Source organism: Diaphorina citri, unplaced genomic scaffold (genome assembly GCF_000475195.1).
Source record: "Diaphorina citri unplaced genomic scaffold, Diaci psyllid genome assembly version 1.1 scaffold1913, whole genome shotgun sequence".
In the NCBI taxonomy this organism is placed as follows: domain Eukaryota; kingdom Metazoa; phylum Arthropoda; class Insecta; order Hemiptera; family Psyllidae; genus Diaphorina; species Diaphorina citri.
The window spans coordinates 45,576-63,979 of record NW_007379339.1 but is presented as its reverse complement, the minus strand read 5'-3'; the positions used below and the strand labels follow the sequence as shown (position 1 = coordinate 63,979).

The 18,404-nt window shown below is 41.5% G+C and overlaps 1 protein-coding gene across 1 annotated transcript; it reads left to right on the top strand.

Moving 5' to 3' along the window:
* The first annotated feature begins 3,124 nt into the window (after positions 1–3,124).
* On the top strand, positions 3,125–16,255 carry LOC103517631. Its single transcript, XM_026829655.1, has 10 exons — positions 3,125–3,131; positions 3,678–3,969; positions 4,486–4,835; positions 5,002–5,282; positions 12,745–12,890; positions 13,823–14,073; positions 14,441–14,645; positions 15,451–15,661; positions 15,825–15,965; positions 16,115–16,255. Exons 1-10 carry the CDS (start codon positions 3,125–3,127, stop codon positions 16,223–16,225), a joined length of 1,995 nt encoding a protein of 664 aa, XP_026685456.1. The 3' UTR covers positions 16,226–16,255.
* Positions 16,256–18,404: the final 2,149 nt, after the last annotated feature.

Here is an 18,404-nt window from a genome sequence, read left to right as displayed (position 1 = left end):
TTCCATTGTTCCTCAGATGTAATTCGAAAGCAGAACCTCCGTCATGAGAAGTTGAAGCAAGATTTCAAGACTGAGGTACCCAGTATACCATCAGAAGAGATGGAAGAAATGAGGAAGGAGTGGGTGCGACCTTTCGAGGAGTTTGAAGGCAACATTACCTACCGGAAACTGAACCGGTGAGTTGTGAACCTGAATCGGTGAGTTGTCAAACTAAGTCGGAGAGTTGTGAAACTGAAAACTAATGCAACTGCTCCATTAGGTATTTATTTCTATTATTTGTATGAACACCTAGTATCTCGATTAGTTATGCAATGTGCAACACGTAAAATATTAGTGGAGATGTCACAAACCCTTTTTTCATGAGCACCATTTTTCCATGATTTTCGACTAGGTATTGTTTTTCTTATTTCACTTGTGTGATCTTGTTCATATTCTTTTATTGTCTGTATATGCTTTCTATGTAAAAATTCCAATAAAACCTTGTATGATAATAAGTTTATTTTTACACTAAATTTTTTTTACATAAAAAGTTGCCTACTTATTTTTTATTATCTTTTTTTTATATAATTACCTAGCACTAATAATAATATTCCTTATCTTTAGGTACCACTGTTGGGATTGTGGTTTGGTCAATGTGACATACAGGGCGCATAACTTCTCGGATTATGTCGAGCATTGAACAAGAACTCCCTCAATTGAGGTGAAATTAGAAGTAAGACTCCTTAAATTCAAGAAAATATTAGCAACAAGAACTCCCTAAATTGAGGTGAAAATTAGAAGTAAGACTCCTTATAAATTCAAGAAAATATTAGCAAGAAAAACTCCCTAAATTGAGGTGAAAATTAGAAGTAAGGCTCCTTAAATTACAGCGAAAGGACTCCCTAAAGTAAAGAGAAATAAAACCCCTAGGATAAATTTAGAAGTAAGAACCCTTATTAGAAGTTAAGTAAACATAAGAAAGTATGAAGTGAGAATCCTAAACTTGATAAAATGTTAGGTAGGTACTGTCCACATGCAAAAGCTTACTTATTCAATCTACATAGGTATGTATAGAATTGGAGAAAATTAGCAACTTACCAACAACGGTAGATAGTTGATTAGCTGAAATCAAAAAATCTAAGAAATGGGTGAGTGTATAATACTTGCGGAAGAAATGGGTGAGTGGGTCGGCTGTATACTCCTTGTTTGCGTAAATTGAATTTCCTAATATTTATCCTGATGGGATAATGTTCGTTCTTGGAACGGCTGGCTTTCTCCTATCCTGTCTTCCTTCTCTCTTCGATTTCGGGACGATAAGAAAAGGTAAGGGAAACTAGTGTCCATTTCTCCGTTTTATCTTGGGCCAGCCACTCACTACCAGGTAGGTAGACCTGATCAGGTGTACCTGTCGTCAGGTGTACCTGTCGTCGGGTCTACCTGTGAGTGAGTGGATGCCCTAACACGAGATAAGGTTCGAGCCTCAACTAATACATACCTCCAGTCTGTACAAAGTAAAATATATCTTCTATCTACATCATCATAATATATCTTCCTTTACAAAGACCTTTACAAATCTTCAGGAAAAAACTCACCAGATTTATTTGTGCCACACTGTTCCTCATTTCTTCTACTCTCTGACTTTTCTGCTCTTTGAGAAAAACAAAACTCATCTAAATAATCATCATAATTATCTTCCTTTACAAAGACCTTTACAAATCTTCAGAAAATAACCCACCAGATTTATTTGTGCCACACTGTTCCTCATTTCTTCTACTCTTTTACTTTTCTGCTCTTTGAGAAAAACAAAACTCATCTAAATAAGCGCAACTGGTCTATTACCTATCTCCGTGTGTATTCCTTTTCTTCATGATTTCATATCGCGAAGGGAATCGTCAATCCGAAGCTAAAGGACTCTGACAAAACCGCACACCTCGACGGAACCACCAAGAAGAAAAAGAAGAAGAAAAAGAAGAAAGTGACGGACTCATTTGCAGAGGATTCCGAGTATAAGGACGACGACTCGAATGATATGAGAAGTAAGGACTCCTTAAATTAAGTAAGGAGTAAGGACTTAAAGTAAGGAGTAAGTAAGAAGGACTCTAAAGTAAGGAGAAAATAAGAAGTAAAGACTCCTTAAATTCAAGAACATATTAGCAACAAGAACTCCCTCAATTGAGGTGAAATTAGAAGTAAGACTCCTTAAATTCAAGAAAATATTAGCAACAAGAACTCCCTAAATTGAGGTGAAAATTAGAAGTAAGACTCCTTAAATTCAAGAAAATATTAGCAACAAGAACTCCCTAAATTGAGGTGAAAATTAGAAGTAAGACTCCTTAAATTCAAGAAAATATTAGCAACAAGAACTCCCTAAATTGAGGTGAAAATTAGAAGTAAGACTCCTTAAATTCAAGAAAATATTAGCAACAAGAACTCCCTAAATTGAGGTGAAAATTAGAAGTAAGACTCCTTAAATTCAAGAAAATATTAGCAACAAGAACTCCCTAAATTGAGGTGAAATATAATTACCTAGCACTAATAATAATTTTCCTTATCTTTAGGTACCACTGTTGGGATTGTGGTTTGGTCAATGTGACATACAGGGCGCATAACTTCTCGGATTATGTCGAGCATTACCGGGTGAATCACATTGAGCCTTACAACCGGAGCAAGTATACTGAGGAAATTGCTTGGAAATTGGGTAAGACGAATAATATGTCAATGTGATTTCTCAATTATTTAGCCTTAAGATACCATGATCTTAAACAAATTAGGTAGGTACATAGGTATTTCTTTAATCACAATCGAATAAACTACGGGCTAAAAAATTCCCGGAGGGACGGACCCAGCTTGTTGGTAATATCAGCAGCTCTCTCAACGTATACCCATTTGGTTCCCAGGTTACTCCAACCCCTACCAATGTCAATACTGCGACTTCTACGAGCCGTTTGACAACGATGTATGTTACGACCATTCATAACTTTTTGTTAGTATAATAGTTCTAATCTGGTCTAACAACTTGTTTGGATCCAACATGGTTGTAACAACTTGTTCTAAGCTGACAGTCTAAATAAAGCACTACTTTTACTAGCTTTTCCCACTCAGGCTGGGCCAGGTTAATGTGAGAAGGAGGATTGCTTATCGTGGAATGGATTGTAAAACCCCCTTTACCGAAAGCCTTGGAAGTTATACAGTAACATTGAACTCCAGAAAATCATGAGTTCCTATTCCTAGCAAGTGTAAAGTTCGTTATGGAAAGATAGAAGACCTACTGCCAATAAGGTCAAAAAAAAAACTAGGACAAGCTTTGCAATTTTGCACATTATATTGAGCACGTCACAAAAATTATGACTGTTATGAACAACGATAGTCGAAGAAATAGGAAAAATAAAGTAAATATGGAAGTAAACATAACTAAATTTGTAACCAAACATCACGAGAAGAGTTTAAGCTAAACTAAAAAAGCAAAGCTACAAAAGTTAAACAAAAGATCCCTTATTTCCAGGTTCAACAGCACTGAAAGCTCTCTTCACCAGAGAAGAGTTCACGGAAGAAGTGGCCACCATGTGGTCGAAGAAATGGGAAAAATAAAGTAAATGTGGAACCATAATTAAATTTGTAACCAAACATCACGAGAAGAGGTTAAGGTAAACTAAAAAAGCAAAGCTACAAAAGCTGAACAAAAGATCCCTTATTTCCAGGTTCAACAGCACTGAAAGCTCTCTTCACCAGAGAAGAGTTCACGGAAGAAGTGGCCACCATGTACATCAAAATCCGTCATAATCTAAAGGAGATCTACGAAATCATGCAAAGCTTCCATCATAAGCCGAACTCTCCTTCGGGACACGAGTGCCAACGACCTTGCCCGAAGGCTCTGAGGTCACGTGAAGAACGGTCAAGGTCAAACTATGACTTTTCAAGGTCGGACCTGAACCATACGAGGTTGAAGGATATTTTTTCAAGGACGAACAGAGTGGCTGAGGAATTCCCCGTGTAAGTGACCAGATGAGTTAGCTCTAGTTATTTGTAGCATTCGCAAGACGGCTCTTGATTTGTTTCAGTCCAGTTGTAGGGTGAAGGGTGTTGGAATGTTAGAATAATAAAAAAAAACACCGATTTTATTACATGGGTTTATTTAACAGGTTGATATTTTATAAAAATCGTCCATCTAGAATCTAGAGGACGTCAGGCACAATAGGGTTCCTTTTTTTTTTTCACATTTGTGTTTTTGTGGGTAGGGTTTTACATTGACTATTTGCCTCAAGACCATTGTTCTTCCTCAAATTATTTGCCGTAAATCAGGGCTTTTTCACAACTTTTATGGATATAACATCATTGCCAGTGCCTCCTTTGCAATCAATTTCCATATTTAAATAATCTTTTTACACTCGAATAAAGTAGCTACTCAATTGTCCTCACGAGGCTGAGAACACCCCTAAATCCAAGGACAGAGCCGGAAAAACTTCAATTTAAGTTAAAACAAATCCCTTTTTTTCCTGCCGAACACAGGACGAAATCCCATCCCAACAGTCGCCGCATTCGGGACGCAAACATCTCCTTCACAACGCTACCCAGCGAGAACACGACCGTCAGTCGCACGTGGCGAACCTTGGACTTTTTCGCCACCCTCGACGACCGTCTGCCCCATCTGGAGGAGTTATACCCAGACTATTTCCTGAGCAAGCGCCCTATTACGTCCATGGATCAGATTCCGACCGCACCGGAAGATTACGTGATGAATTTGAAGGAGAACCCGGATAGACATGGATATACGAGGAAGAGGATTTCCGAGAAGTGGCGCGAAATGTTCTTGAACATGACGGAGGAAGAGATGAACTATGCCATCCAGGCTTTCCGAGGTAAGGCGACTCACTCACTATCAGGTAGACCTGACAGGTACACCTGATCAAGTCCGCTTGTCAGGTCTACCTCATATAATAATAATAATAGTGCTTACTGCTTATTTAAACTGCTCGCATAGGACTCGCATAGGACTGACAATGAACTTCTCGCATTTCTTTTCAGAAAACAAAACGGAGGATCAATTGAATCACATCTACGACGAATACATTGGGAAACAATTTCTGCCAGAGCTACAGAAAGCGGTCGACGAAGCCGGCCTCAACATTAGCGTCACGGAAGGAACGAAGAAGACGCAGAAGAAGAAAGTGCGCACGGGTACGCCACCTGCGTCGCGCGCGCCGAACGCAACGCGTCGCTTCTTCAACGGATCGCGTCCGTTCAATTTCACGCGGTGGACGAAGAAGAAGAATTCGACGCCGTTGGTGCGCACCAAGTTTATCAAGGTCAGTCAGCTCTCGTGGTGTAGCACGCGGGAGACCCGGGTTCGATTCCCGGCGGAGTCAAAAAATACTTGATTGAAGACTCGGTAACTTTATGAAGGTCCATTTTAACTGCTGGGTTGTATGTAAAACGATTTTTTTTTTTTTTTTTTTAAAGTAGTGCAATAATATTCGGGGTAAAAAAAAGTGTATCCTGTAAAAGATTCCGTGACTAGCTGTTGCGGGGCCCACTCAGCCTCGTGAGGAAAATGAGTATATAATATAGGTACATGTGCATAGCGACCGGTAATTTGTAATTTATTTATTTGACATTGAGTTACATATTTTTCATTCAGATTAAATAAATTTTAAATTGAATTTACTGGTGGACATATATTATGTATCTCATGTCCGGTGCCAGCGTGGTAGGTAAACATTAGGGGGGTGGATTATTGAGTATTTTGGAAAATCCTACAATGCTGCAGTCTAATGTGCGCACCAGTTTTTGACATCTTGATAGGTACCTAAACATTGAGAGCTGGATTATTGAGATGATAAACCCATTCGTATCAAACGGTCAATCGATTGAAATTGAAGGGGATGGATATTTCAAAGTATAAGCACTTGAGGGTCCCGTGGGGCCGGGCTACCTGAGCAGGGAGGGCTTCATATACACCTGTGGTTTCTCCCTTAATAAACTATTTCATGTTATTGTTTCAGTTGAGTCCAGACTTCGTGATGGCCCAAACAATTACGTAAACTGAAATCCAGTTCAAATTCAATCGTACAATCACCTTCAAAACTTCTTTTGAGAACATTCAAGATGACAAGCTCAGTTCCCTGGAACAAAATGATGAAATTGTGTATACTATTTGTGTGTGTATTGAAAGTATCCGCTCAAAATGCAACGAGTGATCCAACACAAACAGACACACCTACTGAAGCCCCTAATAACAATGAAACATCTAACAGCGAAACCCCTAAGGTCAGTGAGGTAGATACAACTACTACTGAAACCCCTAACAACAATGAAACCCCAAAGGCCAGTGACCTCCCAGAGGCCAGCAACGGACAAACCGAACTTCCAACCGTAGCGAATTCAAACGTAAATACCACTGAAACTGTTGCCACCAAACTGTCTGCAAACGGAACAATCAACTCCATCGATGCCGGAAACGAAACCGTCTTGTCCGCCGATGCAGGGAACATCACAGCTGCCGGGACTGAAGTAGCTCCTGAAACAACGCCAGCCCAAGTCACCAAAGACGTCAAATCCTCCAACGAAACGTTCTTCGAAAGAGTGGAAGAAGTCGCCAAAAGGCTGTTCAAACGCGAAATCAAACTGTCTGCAAACGGAACAATCAACTCCATCGATGCCGGAAACGAAACCGTCTTGTCCGCCGATGCAGGGAACATCACAGCTGCCGTGACTGAAGTAGCTCCGGAAACAACGCCAGCCCAAGTCACCAAAGACGTCAAATCCTCCAACGAAACGTTCTTCGAAAGAGTCGAAGAAGTCGCCAAGAGGCTGTTCAAACGCGAAATCGTCGGGTCTCTTGCTCGGAGAACCTCTCAGGAAATTCGCGAAGAGCAAAAGATCACGGTGCCGATGATTCTGCAGAAAGAATACTACCTGCTGAGGAAGAGAAAGGAGGAGATAGAGAGGAATAAGAATGTGTTTCGGAACGAGCCTAATAAGAGTATTCACGAGGAGCTGATTCAGAACACGTGGGATAACTTGGTCAATTGGAGTAAAGACCATTTGGCGTTCGAAGATAAAGTGATCAAGATTGCGAAGATTAAAACGCATGCCAACATTCAGCGTAAGTATTTATTTTATTTAGACTCTTTTTTTTATAAAAGTTTCCATTTATTTGTTATACGATAAACATTTCACAGTATAAAAAAGTATTCAGTAAATGGTATACAGTGTTGTCACTTATTATAGTCGACATGGGACAAAAAGGTTGTAAATGACAGATTTTGGCAACTTGGCAAAAAGTCCTGGGTACCTATTGTTGTTTTAAAGGTTTCATGAAGGAAACTGTAACACTGGAGGTCTTTTCGTCCCGAGAAGGAGGACAGGATAAAGTCAGCCTATCCGAGAACGAACCTTTTCTGTCTAGGAAAAAGCTCACCCCGGGCGGGAATCGAACTCACGACCTACCGCTTACAAGGCAGGCAACCTCCAAGTTAACTAGGCTGGCTGTCATTGGCCCTTAAGTTAGTATTTATTGGCAAAGTAACGTCACTTCCTTGGTCTATAAGTCTATGTAAACGTCACTTCCTTGGTCTATAAGTTTATGCATAGGAAGTGTAAATACTAAGCAGCACACTGAGATAAAATCATTTATGCCCTTTTTTTCTATGTTAATTCATTTTATTTGATATGCCGTATTTACAATGGCGGCTAAGAATAAAGAGTCCTTTTATGACAATAGACGAATAGACAATACTACGAATAGACAATACTAACAACTATAACAATACTGTACCATCAGCGTCACATTGGCTCTCCACCTGTAAAGACATCTCTATTGTTGCCCAATCAAACATTGCCCTCTTTAGTCACTTTTAAGGCCAGCCACTCACTATCAGGTAGAACTGACGACAGGTACACCTGGTCAGGTCTAACCTGATAGTGTGTGTGTGCTCATCAGGTATCAGGTAGACCTGACAGACGGACTTTTTCGTCCGTACCTTTCAGGTCTACTTGATAGTGTATGTGCTCATCAGGTGTCAGGTGTACCTGTCAGGTCTACCTCACAGTGTGTGGCTAGCCTAAATGCAAACATTAACAGTCGAAGTTTTTCTCTTCTTTCTTTCTGCTCTCTTCGCTTTGGAGAGGATAAGACCTTAGCAGTTACAGTTCCGTCTATCAAACGTCTTTCAGACGCAGTCCCATGACGTCTGGCTGTGGGACTATAAACAGGGAGGAGAACACCTAACCCTAACCAGCTCCAGCTGGCAGTTCTTCAAAGCGCAACCACCACCAAAAACGTCCTCTACCGGAATGGGGACAAACCTGTGAATTCTCCCACTAAGTTGTCCTAGTTGACACAAGTCTTAGGACCAAACGACGAAGTCCCACTAGGTTCTCTTAGGTTACAGAAGTCCTAGGACCAAACAAATATCCAAACGACACTATAAATAATGCAAAGATGCAGCAAAGTGCTCATCAAACTTCTAGCCCTCCTACTATGTATACTTCTTACCTTCGTCATCATTGACCTTAACTCATTCAGACGTCACAAAGCCGAACAAGCTGCGGACACTGTCGTTGTCAGACGGGATGGGGAGTCTCCCGAATTCTATCTGTCGAGAGAGGAGCCGAAACAGCTCTACAAAGTGTTCAAAACGATCAAACTCCTCTTGTTTTACGAATTGGAGTTGAAGGACCTCGACGAAAGTAGACAAGTTGAAGGGAACGCAGAATATAAAGAGCCCACAGCGACCAGGCCCGTATCCCCAGGATTTTAGCGAGAGGGCGGCGTATCCCTAGGAAAGGGGGGGGGCTGAGAATCGGAACAGTAACTTATTGGAGGGAGGAGGAGGGGAGAGTTGGCATATTACTATATTTAGGAGCAAACATAGAAATCTGTGGTTGGGTGGAAGAGCTCCTTTTGGAGAATCCTGCCACATTAAATAAAGCAAAAAAAAAAGAAATACGTCCCTGATGACGACATGCCGGAAGGCCAGCTGAGTGACTGGGTTCCTGAACTCTAATATTAAACTTAATATTGGGAAACTCGACACTATAATATAGCATTCCAACCTAAATCAGCTAAAGTAACCCTATAATAGAGTTCTTCCACCCTAACTTGTGGCATCCTATCACTAATTTTCTCCTCAGTGCAGTTCCCAATGGTTCACTGAATTTACTCAACTCCACTCGTAGTTGGTATCCGCATGGCTGACCATCCGGGCAGTCGCATGTTGTTCCAGCAAGACTTTTTCATAGGGGTCAGTCCAACAACTAATCACTAAAACTGAGTGTATACAGTAACATTTTTTACTTGACGGGGCCGAGCGCTACCGCGGTCCTTAATAAAGGACAAAGACAAAGGACAAGGACAAGTTACCAGAAAACCATCCGGGCAGTCGCATGTTGTTCCAGCAAGACTTTTTCATAGGGGTCAGTCCAACAACTAATCACTAAAACTGAGTGTATACAGTGACTAACTACCTACCTGAAAACGGCTACTTGATCTGTGGCGCTACTAAGAGATATAATATCTCCGAGTAGCGCTGTCAAACATTTTTTACTTGACGGGGCCGAGCGCTACCGCGGTCCTTAATAAAGGACAAAGACAAAGGACAAGGACAAGTTACCAGAAATATGACTGTAAAAAGGTATACCAATAAAAGCAATTTCGTTCATACATGAGGGAGTCATTCTTTGTTATTTTAGATGTAATATTCTAACCTGTTCACCATTGATAACCATCTTTGAACACACGTGATGAGAAACTTACCAGAAATATGACTGTAAAAAGGTATACCAATAAAAGCAATTTCGTTCATACATGAGGGAGTCATTCTTTGTTATTTTAGATGTATTGTTCTAACCTGTTCACCATTGATAACCATCTTTGAACACACGTGATGAGAAACGTTAACAGTGTTGTCATGAGGGAGTCATTCTTTGTTATTTTAGATGTATTGTTCTAACCTGTTCACCATTGATAACCATCTTTGAACACACGTGATGAGAAATGTTAACAGTGTTGCCACTTATTATAGTCGACATGGGACAAAAGGTTATAAATGACAGATTTTGGCAACTTGGCAAAAAGTCCTGGGTACCTATTGTTGTTTTAAAGGTTTCATAAAGGAAACTGTAACACTGGAGGTCTTTTCGTCCCGAGAAGGAGGACAGGATAAAGTCAGCCCATCCGGGAACGAACCTTTTCTGTCTAGGAAAAAGCTCACCCCGGGCGGGAATCGAACCCACGACCTACCGCTTACAAGGCAGGCAACCTCCAAGTTAACTAGGATGGCTGTCATAGGCCCTAAGTTAGTATTTATTGGCAAAGTAACGTCACTTCCTTGGTCTATATAAGTTTATGCATAGGAAGTGTAAATACTAAGCAGCACACTGACATACAATCATTTATGCCCTTTTTTCCTGTGTTAATTCATTTTATTTGAAATGCCGTATTTACAATGGCGACTAAGAATAAAGAGTCCTTTTATGTCAACAATACTATGGGTAACAACTATAACAATACTGTACCATCAGCGGACGAAGAGATTTCGCCCTTCACCGCGCTTCAATTGGACTACACCATCCACCCTGCCAACCACCAAGTACATCTACCCCGCCAGGTAATATGAGTCATTTTGTCAGCTCCCATGGCGTAGTGGTCACTGCGCTCGCCTTGCACGCGGGAGACCCGGGTTCGATTCCCGGCAGGGTCAAGCAATTTGTATCATGCAAATGATTGATTCCGTGACTGGCTGTTGCGGGGCCCACTCAGCCTCGTGAGGAGAATGAGTAGCTATGACATATAAATGCGCATAGCGACCGGTGCCAGCAAGGTAGATAAACATTAACCATCAGCGTCACATTGGCTCTCCACCTCTAAAGACATCTCTATTGTTGCCCAATCAAACATTGCCCTCTTTAGTCACTCTTAAGGCCAGCCACTCACTATCAGATAGAACTGACGACAGGTACACCTGGTCAGGTCTACCTGATAGTGTGTGTGTGCTCATCAGGTATCAGGTAGACCTGACAGACGGACCTTTTCAGCCGTACCTTTCAGGTCTACTTGATAGTGTATGTGCTCATCAGGTGTCAGGTGTACCTGTCAGGTCTACCTCGCAGTGAGTGGCTGGCCTAAATTTAGTAGCATCAGTAGTCATGTTAGTAGCATTTGTAGTCATGTTCAGGTAGGAAGTGGTTGCGTGTGCTAGTCGGTGGTGTCTTTCGGATTGCTCTTGTAGAGGTTTAATGTTTGTTATGGTCTGCACCATTGGTTAAAGAGCGACTTGATCGAAAAAAAGCTACTAATCTAAGTATCGAAATAATCGCCGCTTGTATCGAAGTTTAGTGATGTTAGTAGCATTTGTAGTCATGTTCAGGTAGGAAGTGGTTGCGTGTGCTAGTCGGTGGTGTCTTTCGGATTGCTCTTGTAGAGGTTAGATGTTTGTTATGGTCTTCACCATTGGTTAAAGAGCGACTCGATCGAAAAAAAAGCTACTAATCTAAGTATCGAAATAATCCCCGCTTGTATCGAAGTTTAGTATTGACATAATCGAGGTTCAATATCAAAAAACAAAGCCTAATATTGAGCTAAAAATCAAATAATTAAATAGCTCGTTAAACGTAACGTAACAAACAAAGCCTAATATAGCGGAAAACGGACAAGTTTAGTGGAGTCAGTCATAATGGTCCGTTTTCTTCAGTGATCTTTAGCGAAAACCGTTTGATGGGTTCTTCAACTGAAATACCAGCTCCGTCGCAACCACCACCAAAAACGTCCTCTACCGGAATGGGGACAAACCTGTGAATTCTCCCACTAAGTTGTCCTAGTTGACACAAGTCTTAGGACCAAACGACGAAGTCCCACTAGGTTCTCCGGTGCGGAGACAATACGACAGCGTCACCCACTTTGATTGGGACAGACTTGAACTCAATGAAACAGGTAAGCAATGCTTTGGCTACGAAACAAATAGGGTAGTTTTAGAGATCGATCTGGGTCTGAAACTTTTTCGGTCATACTCGTTACGGCGCGGCGGTCTGACAGATCGCGGTCTGTCCTGGGTCTTTCGTCAGCCTCTCAATCAGCCTTAGAGTGCTTTTTTTTTCATGACTTTTGGTTTTGGCTACAAAATTTGAAGAGTGGATGTCCTTCGCACTCAACCTTTGTTATTTCTTTAGCAAGGGAAATCAAGTTTAGTGGAGTCAGTCATAATGGTCCGTTTTCTTCAGTGATCTTTAGCGAAAACCGTTTGATGGGTTCTTCAAATGAAATACCAGCTCCGTCACAACCACCACCAAAAACGTCCTCTACCGGAATGGGGACAGACCTGTGAATTCTCCCACTAAGTTGTCCTAGTTGACACAAGTCTTAGGACCAAACGACGAAGTCCCACTAGGTTCTCTTGACTAGCTGTTGCGGGGCCCACTCAGCCTCGTGAGGAAAATGAGTATATAATATAGGTACATGTGCATAGCGACCGGTAATTTGTAATTTATTTATTTGACATTGAGTTACATATTTTTCATTCAGATTAAATAAATTTTAAATTGAATTTACTGGTGGACATATATTATGTATCTCATGTCCGGTGCCAGCGTGGTAGGTAAACATTAGGGGGGTGGATTATTGAGTATTTTGGAAAATCCTACAATGCTGCAGTCTAATGTGCGCACCAGTTTTTGACATCTTGATAGGTACCTAAACATTGAGAGCTGGATTATTGAGATGATTTATTTATCGTTTATTTATTTATTATTTAATTCATTTAATTAATTAAGGTCAAGAAGAACAAGACGACCAAACCGGCGGAGCGCGTGAGACGTCAAGTAAGCGAAGTAAAGACGAAGAGATTTCGCCCTTCACCGCGCTTCAATTGGACTACACCATCCACCCTGCCAACCACCAAGTACATCTACCCCGCCAGGTAAATATGAGTATTTTTATTGAACAAAATTATAATATCAACATAAATATCTATTGAAGGGCAACCTCTGTGGCCGAGTGGGTATCACACTAGGCTTGCACGCAGGAGGTCTGGGTTCGATTCCCGGCGGAGCCGAGGATTTTTTCGGCTCTGTCCTTGGAGTTCGGGGTGCACTCAGCTTCGTGAGGACAATTGAGTTGCTACTTTAATCGAGTAGCGAACAGTGGCGGCATTACCAGTGTAAAAGGATTACCTACTCTGTGGCCGAGTGGGTATCACACTAGGCTTGCACGCAGGAGGTCCGGGTTCGATTCCCGGCGGAGCCGAGGTTTTTTTCGGCTCTGTCCTTGGAGTTCGGGGTGCACTCAGCCTCGTGAGGACAATTGAGTTGCTACTTTAATCGAGATTACCAGTGTAAAAAGATTACCTATTCAAATGTGGAAATTGATTGCAAAGGAGGCACTTAGTAATGTTGTGATATCCACAAATGTTGTCAAAAAGCTCTGCTTTACCACAAAGAGAGAGAGATTATTAAATTGAATCAACATAAATATCAATGAAAAAAGCAAAATATCCAAATAACAAGCATAAATCTCTACAATAAATAAACTTACTTTTGCTTATCAACTGTTCATTTTGCTACATTATAAGTTGTATGATAAACTCAATGTGACTAAGCACGGGTGGGTGGGGTTTATAGTTTTTCCTTTCGTCTTTTTTCCAACTGTTATTTTTTGAAAACTCTTTCCCTTAGGTAGGTACTTGCTTTTTTTTTTGCTATTTTTTAGATGGTACTTTAGATAACCCCTCCCCCAACTGTGAAGAGTATAAGTTACTGGTGTTCTTCTTTTCAAAATGAATCTTCACAAAGTCACGTCAGAATCTATCAGTATGGTATTTTTGATGTTTTTTTGTATGTTTTTTTTTTCTAGGTTTAACAAACATCTTCCGGAGCGTTTTGTCAATGACTATCTCACGATCAGTGGCGAAGCGACCCGAAAGAAAGTCTCCCGGACAACCGGCTGGAATTTCTTGAATTACCGCATGCGTACGACCGGGGCCTATGTGGAGGACCCGGACACGGCGGAGATTCAGCGTCAGTGGGAGCGGCGGTTTGCGGTGCGGAGACAATACGACAGCGTCACCCACTTTGATTGGGACAGACTTGAACTCAATGAAACAGGTAAGCAATGCTTTGGCTACGAACTAGGGTAGTTTTATAGATCGATCTGGGTCTGAAACTTTTTCGGTCATACTCGTTACGGCGCTTCGGTCTGACAGATCGCGATCTGTCCTGGGTCTTTCGTCAGCCTATCAATCAGCCTTAGGGTGCTTTTTTTTAATGACTTTTGGTTTTGGCTACAAAATTTGAAGAGTGGATGTTCACACTCAACCTTTGTTATTTTTTAGTAAGGGAAATTTTAGGCTGTTATTCTTCCTGTTTTCCGTCCCCCAGTCAGACTAAGCTGGTCTACTCTCTGTTCAAAAGTCAACTCAGCCAGATGATGGAGAATATCGTATTCTCTAATCTCACATGGTTTTTCCTCCAGGCAAATCCAAATTCGAGCGCGGCCGCGAGAGCTACGGTCACTGGATTGAGACTACCACCATGAGCGAGTCAGACTACCTGAAGACCCACACGGTACCCCCTGACTTCTGGCCTGGGGAATCGGCTGAAATGAATGAGGCTAAGTTTCATCAGGCCATGTATGAGTCCTTCTACGATATGGCAGGGTTTACGACTGCGCCAGTATGGTAAGGAAATTGATTTTATAAATATATGGTTCAGGAGATAGAGCGATCAGTGTGTGAATATGAAATGTGAATGAGTGAATGGATCTTGATTTTATAATATAAGATACGAGCATATTTTTTAAGTGTCCATGTATTGGGAGGAGGAAGGTATTTTAATTATGTTAAGGATAAATGCTTGTCGTTATTTCGTAGCAATGAAACAGCTACTACATTAGACTCTTGTGGTCTGTGTCGTAGCATGCCCATCCCGTAGTATGCCTCTCATCAGATGAGCGAGAAGAGACACAATACTCCCCATTTAGGTGCTGGGTCAACCGTCAACACGAGAACTTCAGAAAGTAACCCGTTGAAATATTTGCAGTCGAAAAAAACGAGTGCAATTTTTTGTCGATGGTGGGATTCGAACCCGGGACCTTCTGCATAGCAAATAAGCGCGTTACCACTAAGCTAACCGTGCCCCCATTATTTAGATCTCTATCTCTGTGGAAACCTCGTAGTAAGGACAGTAGGATTACTTGCAAAAGTATCAATTCTCTTTTTTCACCTATTGGACGTGATTTTTCTTCAGTCAACTTCCCTCCTCCTATCTGTCCCCAGGTTCAACTCAACCAAGAAAACCAAACACCCGAAGAAGTTGCTCAAGTACACCTCACCTTCAGTTTTTAGTGCCAAAACACGTTTTGAGGTCCCTAGAGCCTAAATCCAAAGTTTCAGCCATTGGTCCGTGCGTGTGTCTGTCTGTCTGTCTTCACCTATTAGACGTGATTTTTCTTCAGTCAACTCCCCTCCTCCTATCTGTCCCCAGGTTCAACTCAACCAAGAAAACCAAACACCCGAAGAAGCTGCTCAAGTACACCTCACCCTCCCATCCTTCCACGACGAGTCCACACCCGCTGCCCCCCAACACCACGATCAACTTCGTCAAACTCCTAATCCAGCAGAAACTGAAAGAGTACGCCTCGTCCAGACTTCGACCCACGGGGACCCAACGCACCGTCCCCACGTTCCCGCACTATATCCTTAACCAGTCCTACGTCACGAAATTCAACGATCTCTTCCACCAGTTTGAGTACTACAAGCGAGGTGTAGATTTGGTGAATGGTTCCAATGTGGGATTGGCGGAGAATATTAACAATATTGAGCAATATTTCAAGGATTTCGGTGAACATTTGGGACTACATCCTTAACCAGTCCTACGTCACGAAATTCAACGATCTCTTTCACCAGTTTGAGTATTACAAGCGAGGTGTAGATTTGGTGAACGGATCCAATGTGGGTTTGGCGGAGAATATTAACAATATTGAGCAATATTTCAAGGATTTCACTACATCCTTAACCAGTCCTACGTCACGAAATTCAACGATCTCTTTCACCAGTTTGAGTATTACAAGCGAGGTGTAGATTTGGTGAATGGTTCCAATGTGGGTTTGGCGGAGAATATTAACAATATTGAGCAATATTTCAAGGATTTTGGTGAACATTTGGAAGACGTTCAGAAGGACATGGAGAGGGGCTTGAAGATTTCCGTCGACCCAAAGGATGCTACTGAGATAAGAACGACAGGGTATGTTCCTTTTTAGTCATTTTATAAATGTGCGATCAGTACCTAAAGTGTGTTCTTCTTCTTCTTCTTCTTCTTCTTCTTCTTCTTCTTCTTCTTCTTCTTCTTCTTCTTCTTCTTCTTCTATGAGTTCTGTTCATCTTGTTTTCTTTCATAAAATTACCTAATAGTCAATTCCAGACAAATCACTAACAGCATTGTATCGTGTGCAGTGTTTAGTACGAATAATTGTTGTTCCACCACAGTTTTTATTTCGTAACAATGACACAACTGCTACATTAGACTAATAATATGGTGTGTGCCGTTGCATGTCCAACTCTTGTAGTGTGTCCCTCATCGCTATTACGTCCATGGATCAGATTCCGACCGCACCGGAAGATTACGTGATGAATTTGAAGGAGAACCCGGATAGACATGGATATACGAGGAAGAGGATTTCCGAGAAGTGGCGCGAAATGTTCTTGAACATGACGGAGGAAGAGATGAACTATGCCATCCAGGCTTTCCGAGGTAAGGCGACTCACTCACTATCAGGTAGACCTGACAGGTACACCTGATCAAGTCCGCTTGTCAGGTCTACCTCATATAATAATAATAATAGTGCTTACTGCTTATTTAAACTGCTCGCATAGGACTCGCATAGGACTGACAATGAACTTCTCGCATTTCTTTTCAGAAAACAAAACGGAGGATCAATTGAATCACATCTACGACGAATACATTGGGAAACAATTTCTGCCAGAGCTACAGAAAGCGGTCGACGAAGCCGGCCTCAACATTAGCGTCACGGAAGGAACGAAGAAGACGCAGAAGAAGAAAGTGCGCACGGGTACGCCACCTGCGTCGCGCGCGCCGAACGCAACGCGTCGCTTCTTCAACGGATCGCGTCCGTTCAATTTCACGCGGTGGACGAAGAAGAAGAATTCGACGCCGTTGGTGCGCACCAAGTTTATCAAGGTCAGTCAGCTCTCGTGGTGTAGCACGCGGGAGACCCGGGTTCGATTCCCGGCGGAGTCAAAAAATACTTGATTGAAGACTCGGTAACTTTATGAAGGTCCATTTTAACTGCTGGGTTGTATGTAAAACGATTTTTTTTTTTTTTTTTTTAAAGTAGTGCAATAATATTCGGGGTAAAAAAAAGTGTATCCTGTAAAAGATTCCGTGACTAGCTGTTGCGGGGCCCACTCAGCCTCGTGAGGAAAATGAGTATATAATATAGGTACATGTGCATAGCGACCGGTAATTTGTAATTTATTTATTTGACATTGAGTTACATATTTTTCATTCAGATTAAATAAATTTTAAATTGAATTTACTGGTGGACATATATTATGTATCTCATGTCCGGTGCCAGCGTGGTAGGTAAACATTAGGGGGGTGGATTATTGAGTATTTTGGAAAATCCTACAATGCTGCAGTCTAATGTGCGCACCAGTTTTTGACATCTTGATAGGTACCTAAACATTGAGAGCTGGATTATTGAGATGATTTATTTATCGTTTATTTATTTATTATTTAATTCATTTAATTAATTAAGGTCAAGAAGAACAAGACGACCAAACCGGCGGAGCGCGTGAGACGTCAAGTAAGCGAAGTAAGGACGAAGAGATTTCGCCCTTCACCGCGCTTCAATTGGACTACACCATCTACCCTGCCAACCACCAAGTACATCTACCCCGCCAGGTAATATGAGTAATTTTATTGAACAAAATTATAATATCAACATACCTAAATATCTATTGAAGGGCAACCTCTGTGGCCGAGTGGGTATCACACTAGGCTTGCATCACGCAGGAGGTCCGGGTTCGATTCCCGGCGGAGCCGAGATTTTTTTCGGCTCTGTGCTTGGAGTTCGGGGTGCACTCAGCCTCGTGAGGACAATTGAGTTGCTACTTCAATCGAGTAGCGAACAGTGACAGCATTACCAGTGTAAAAAGATTACCTATTCAAATGTGGAAATTGATTGCAAAGGAGGCACTTAGTAATGTTGTGACAGCCACAAATGTTGTCAAAAAGCTCTGCTTTACCACAAAGAGAGAGAGAGAGATATTATTAAATTGAATCAACATAAATATCAATTAAAAAAGCAAAATATCCAAATAACAAGCATAAATCTCTACAATAAATAAACTTACTTTTGCTTATCAACTGTTCATTTTGCTACATTATAAGTTGTATGATAAACTCAATGTGACTAA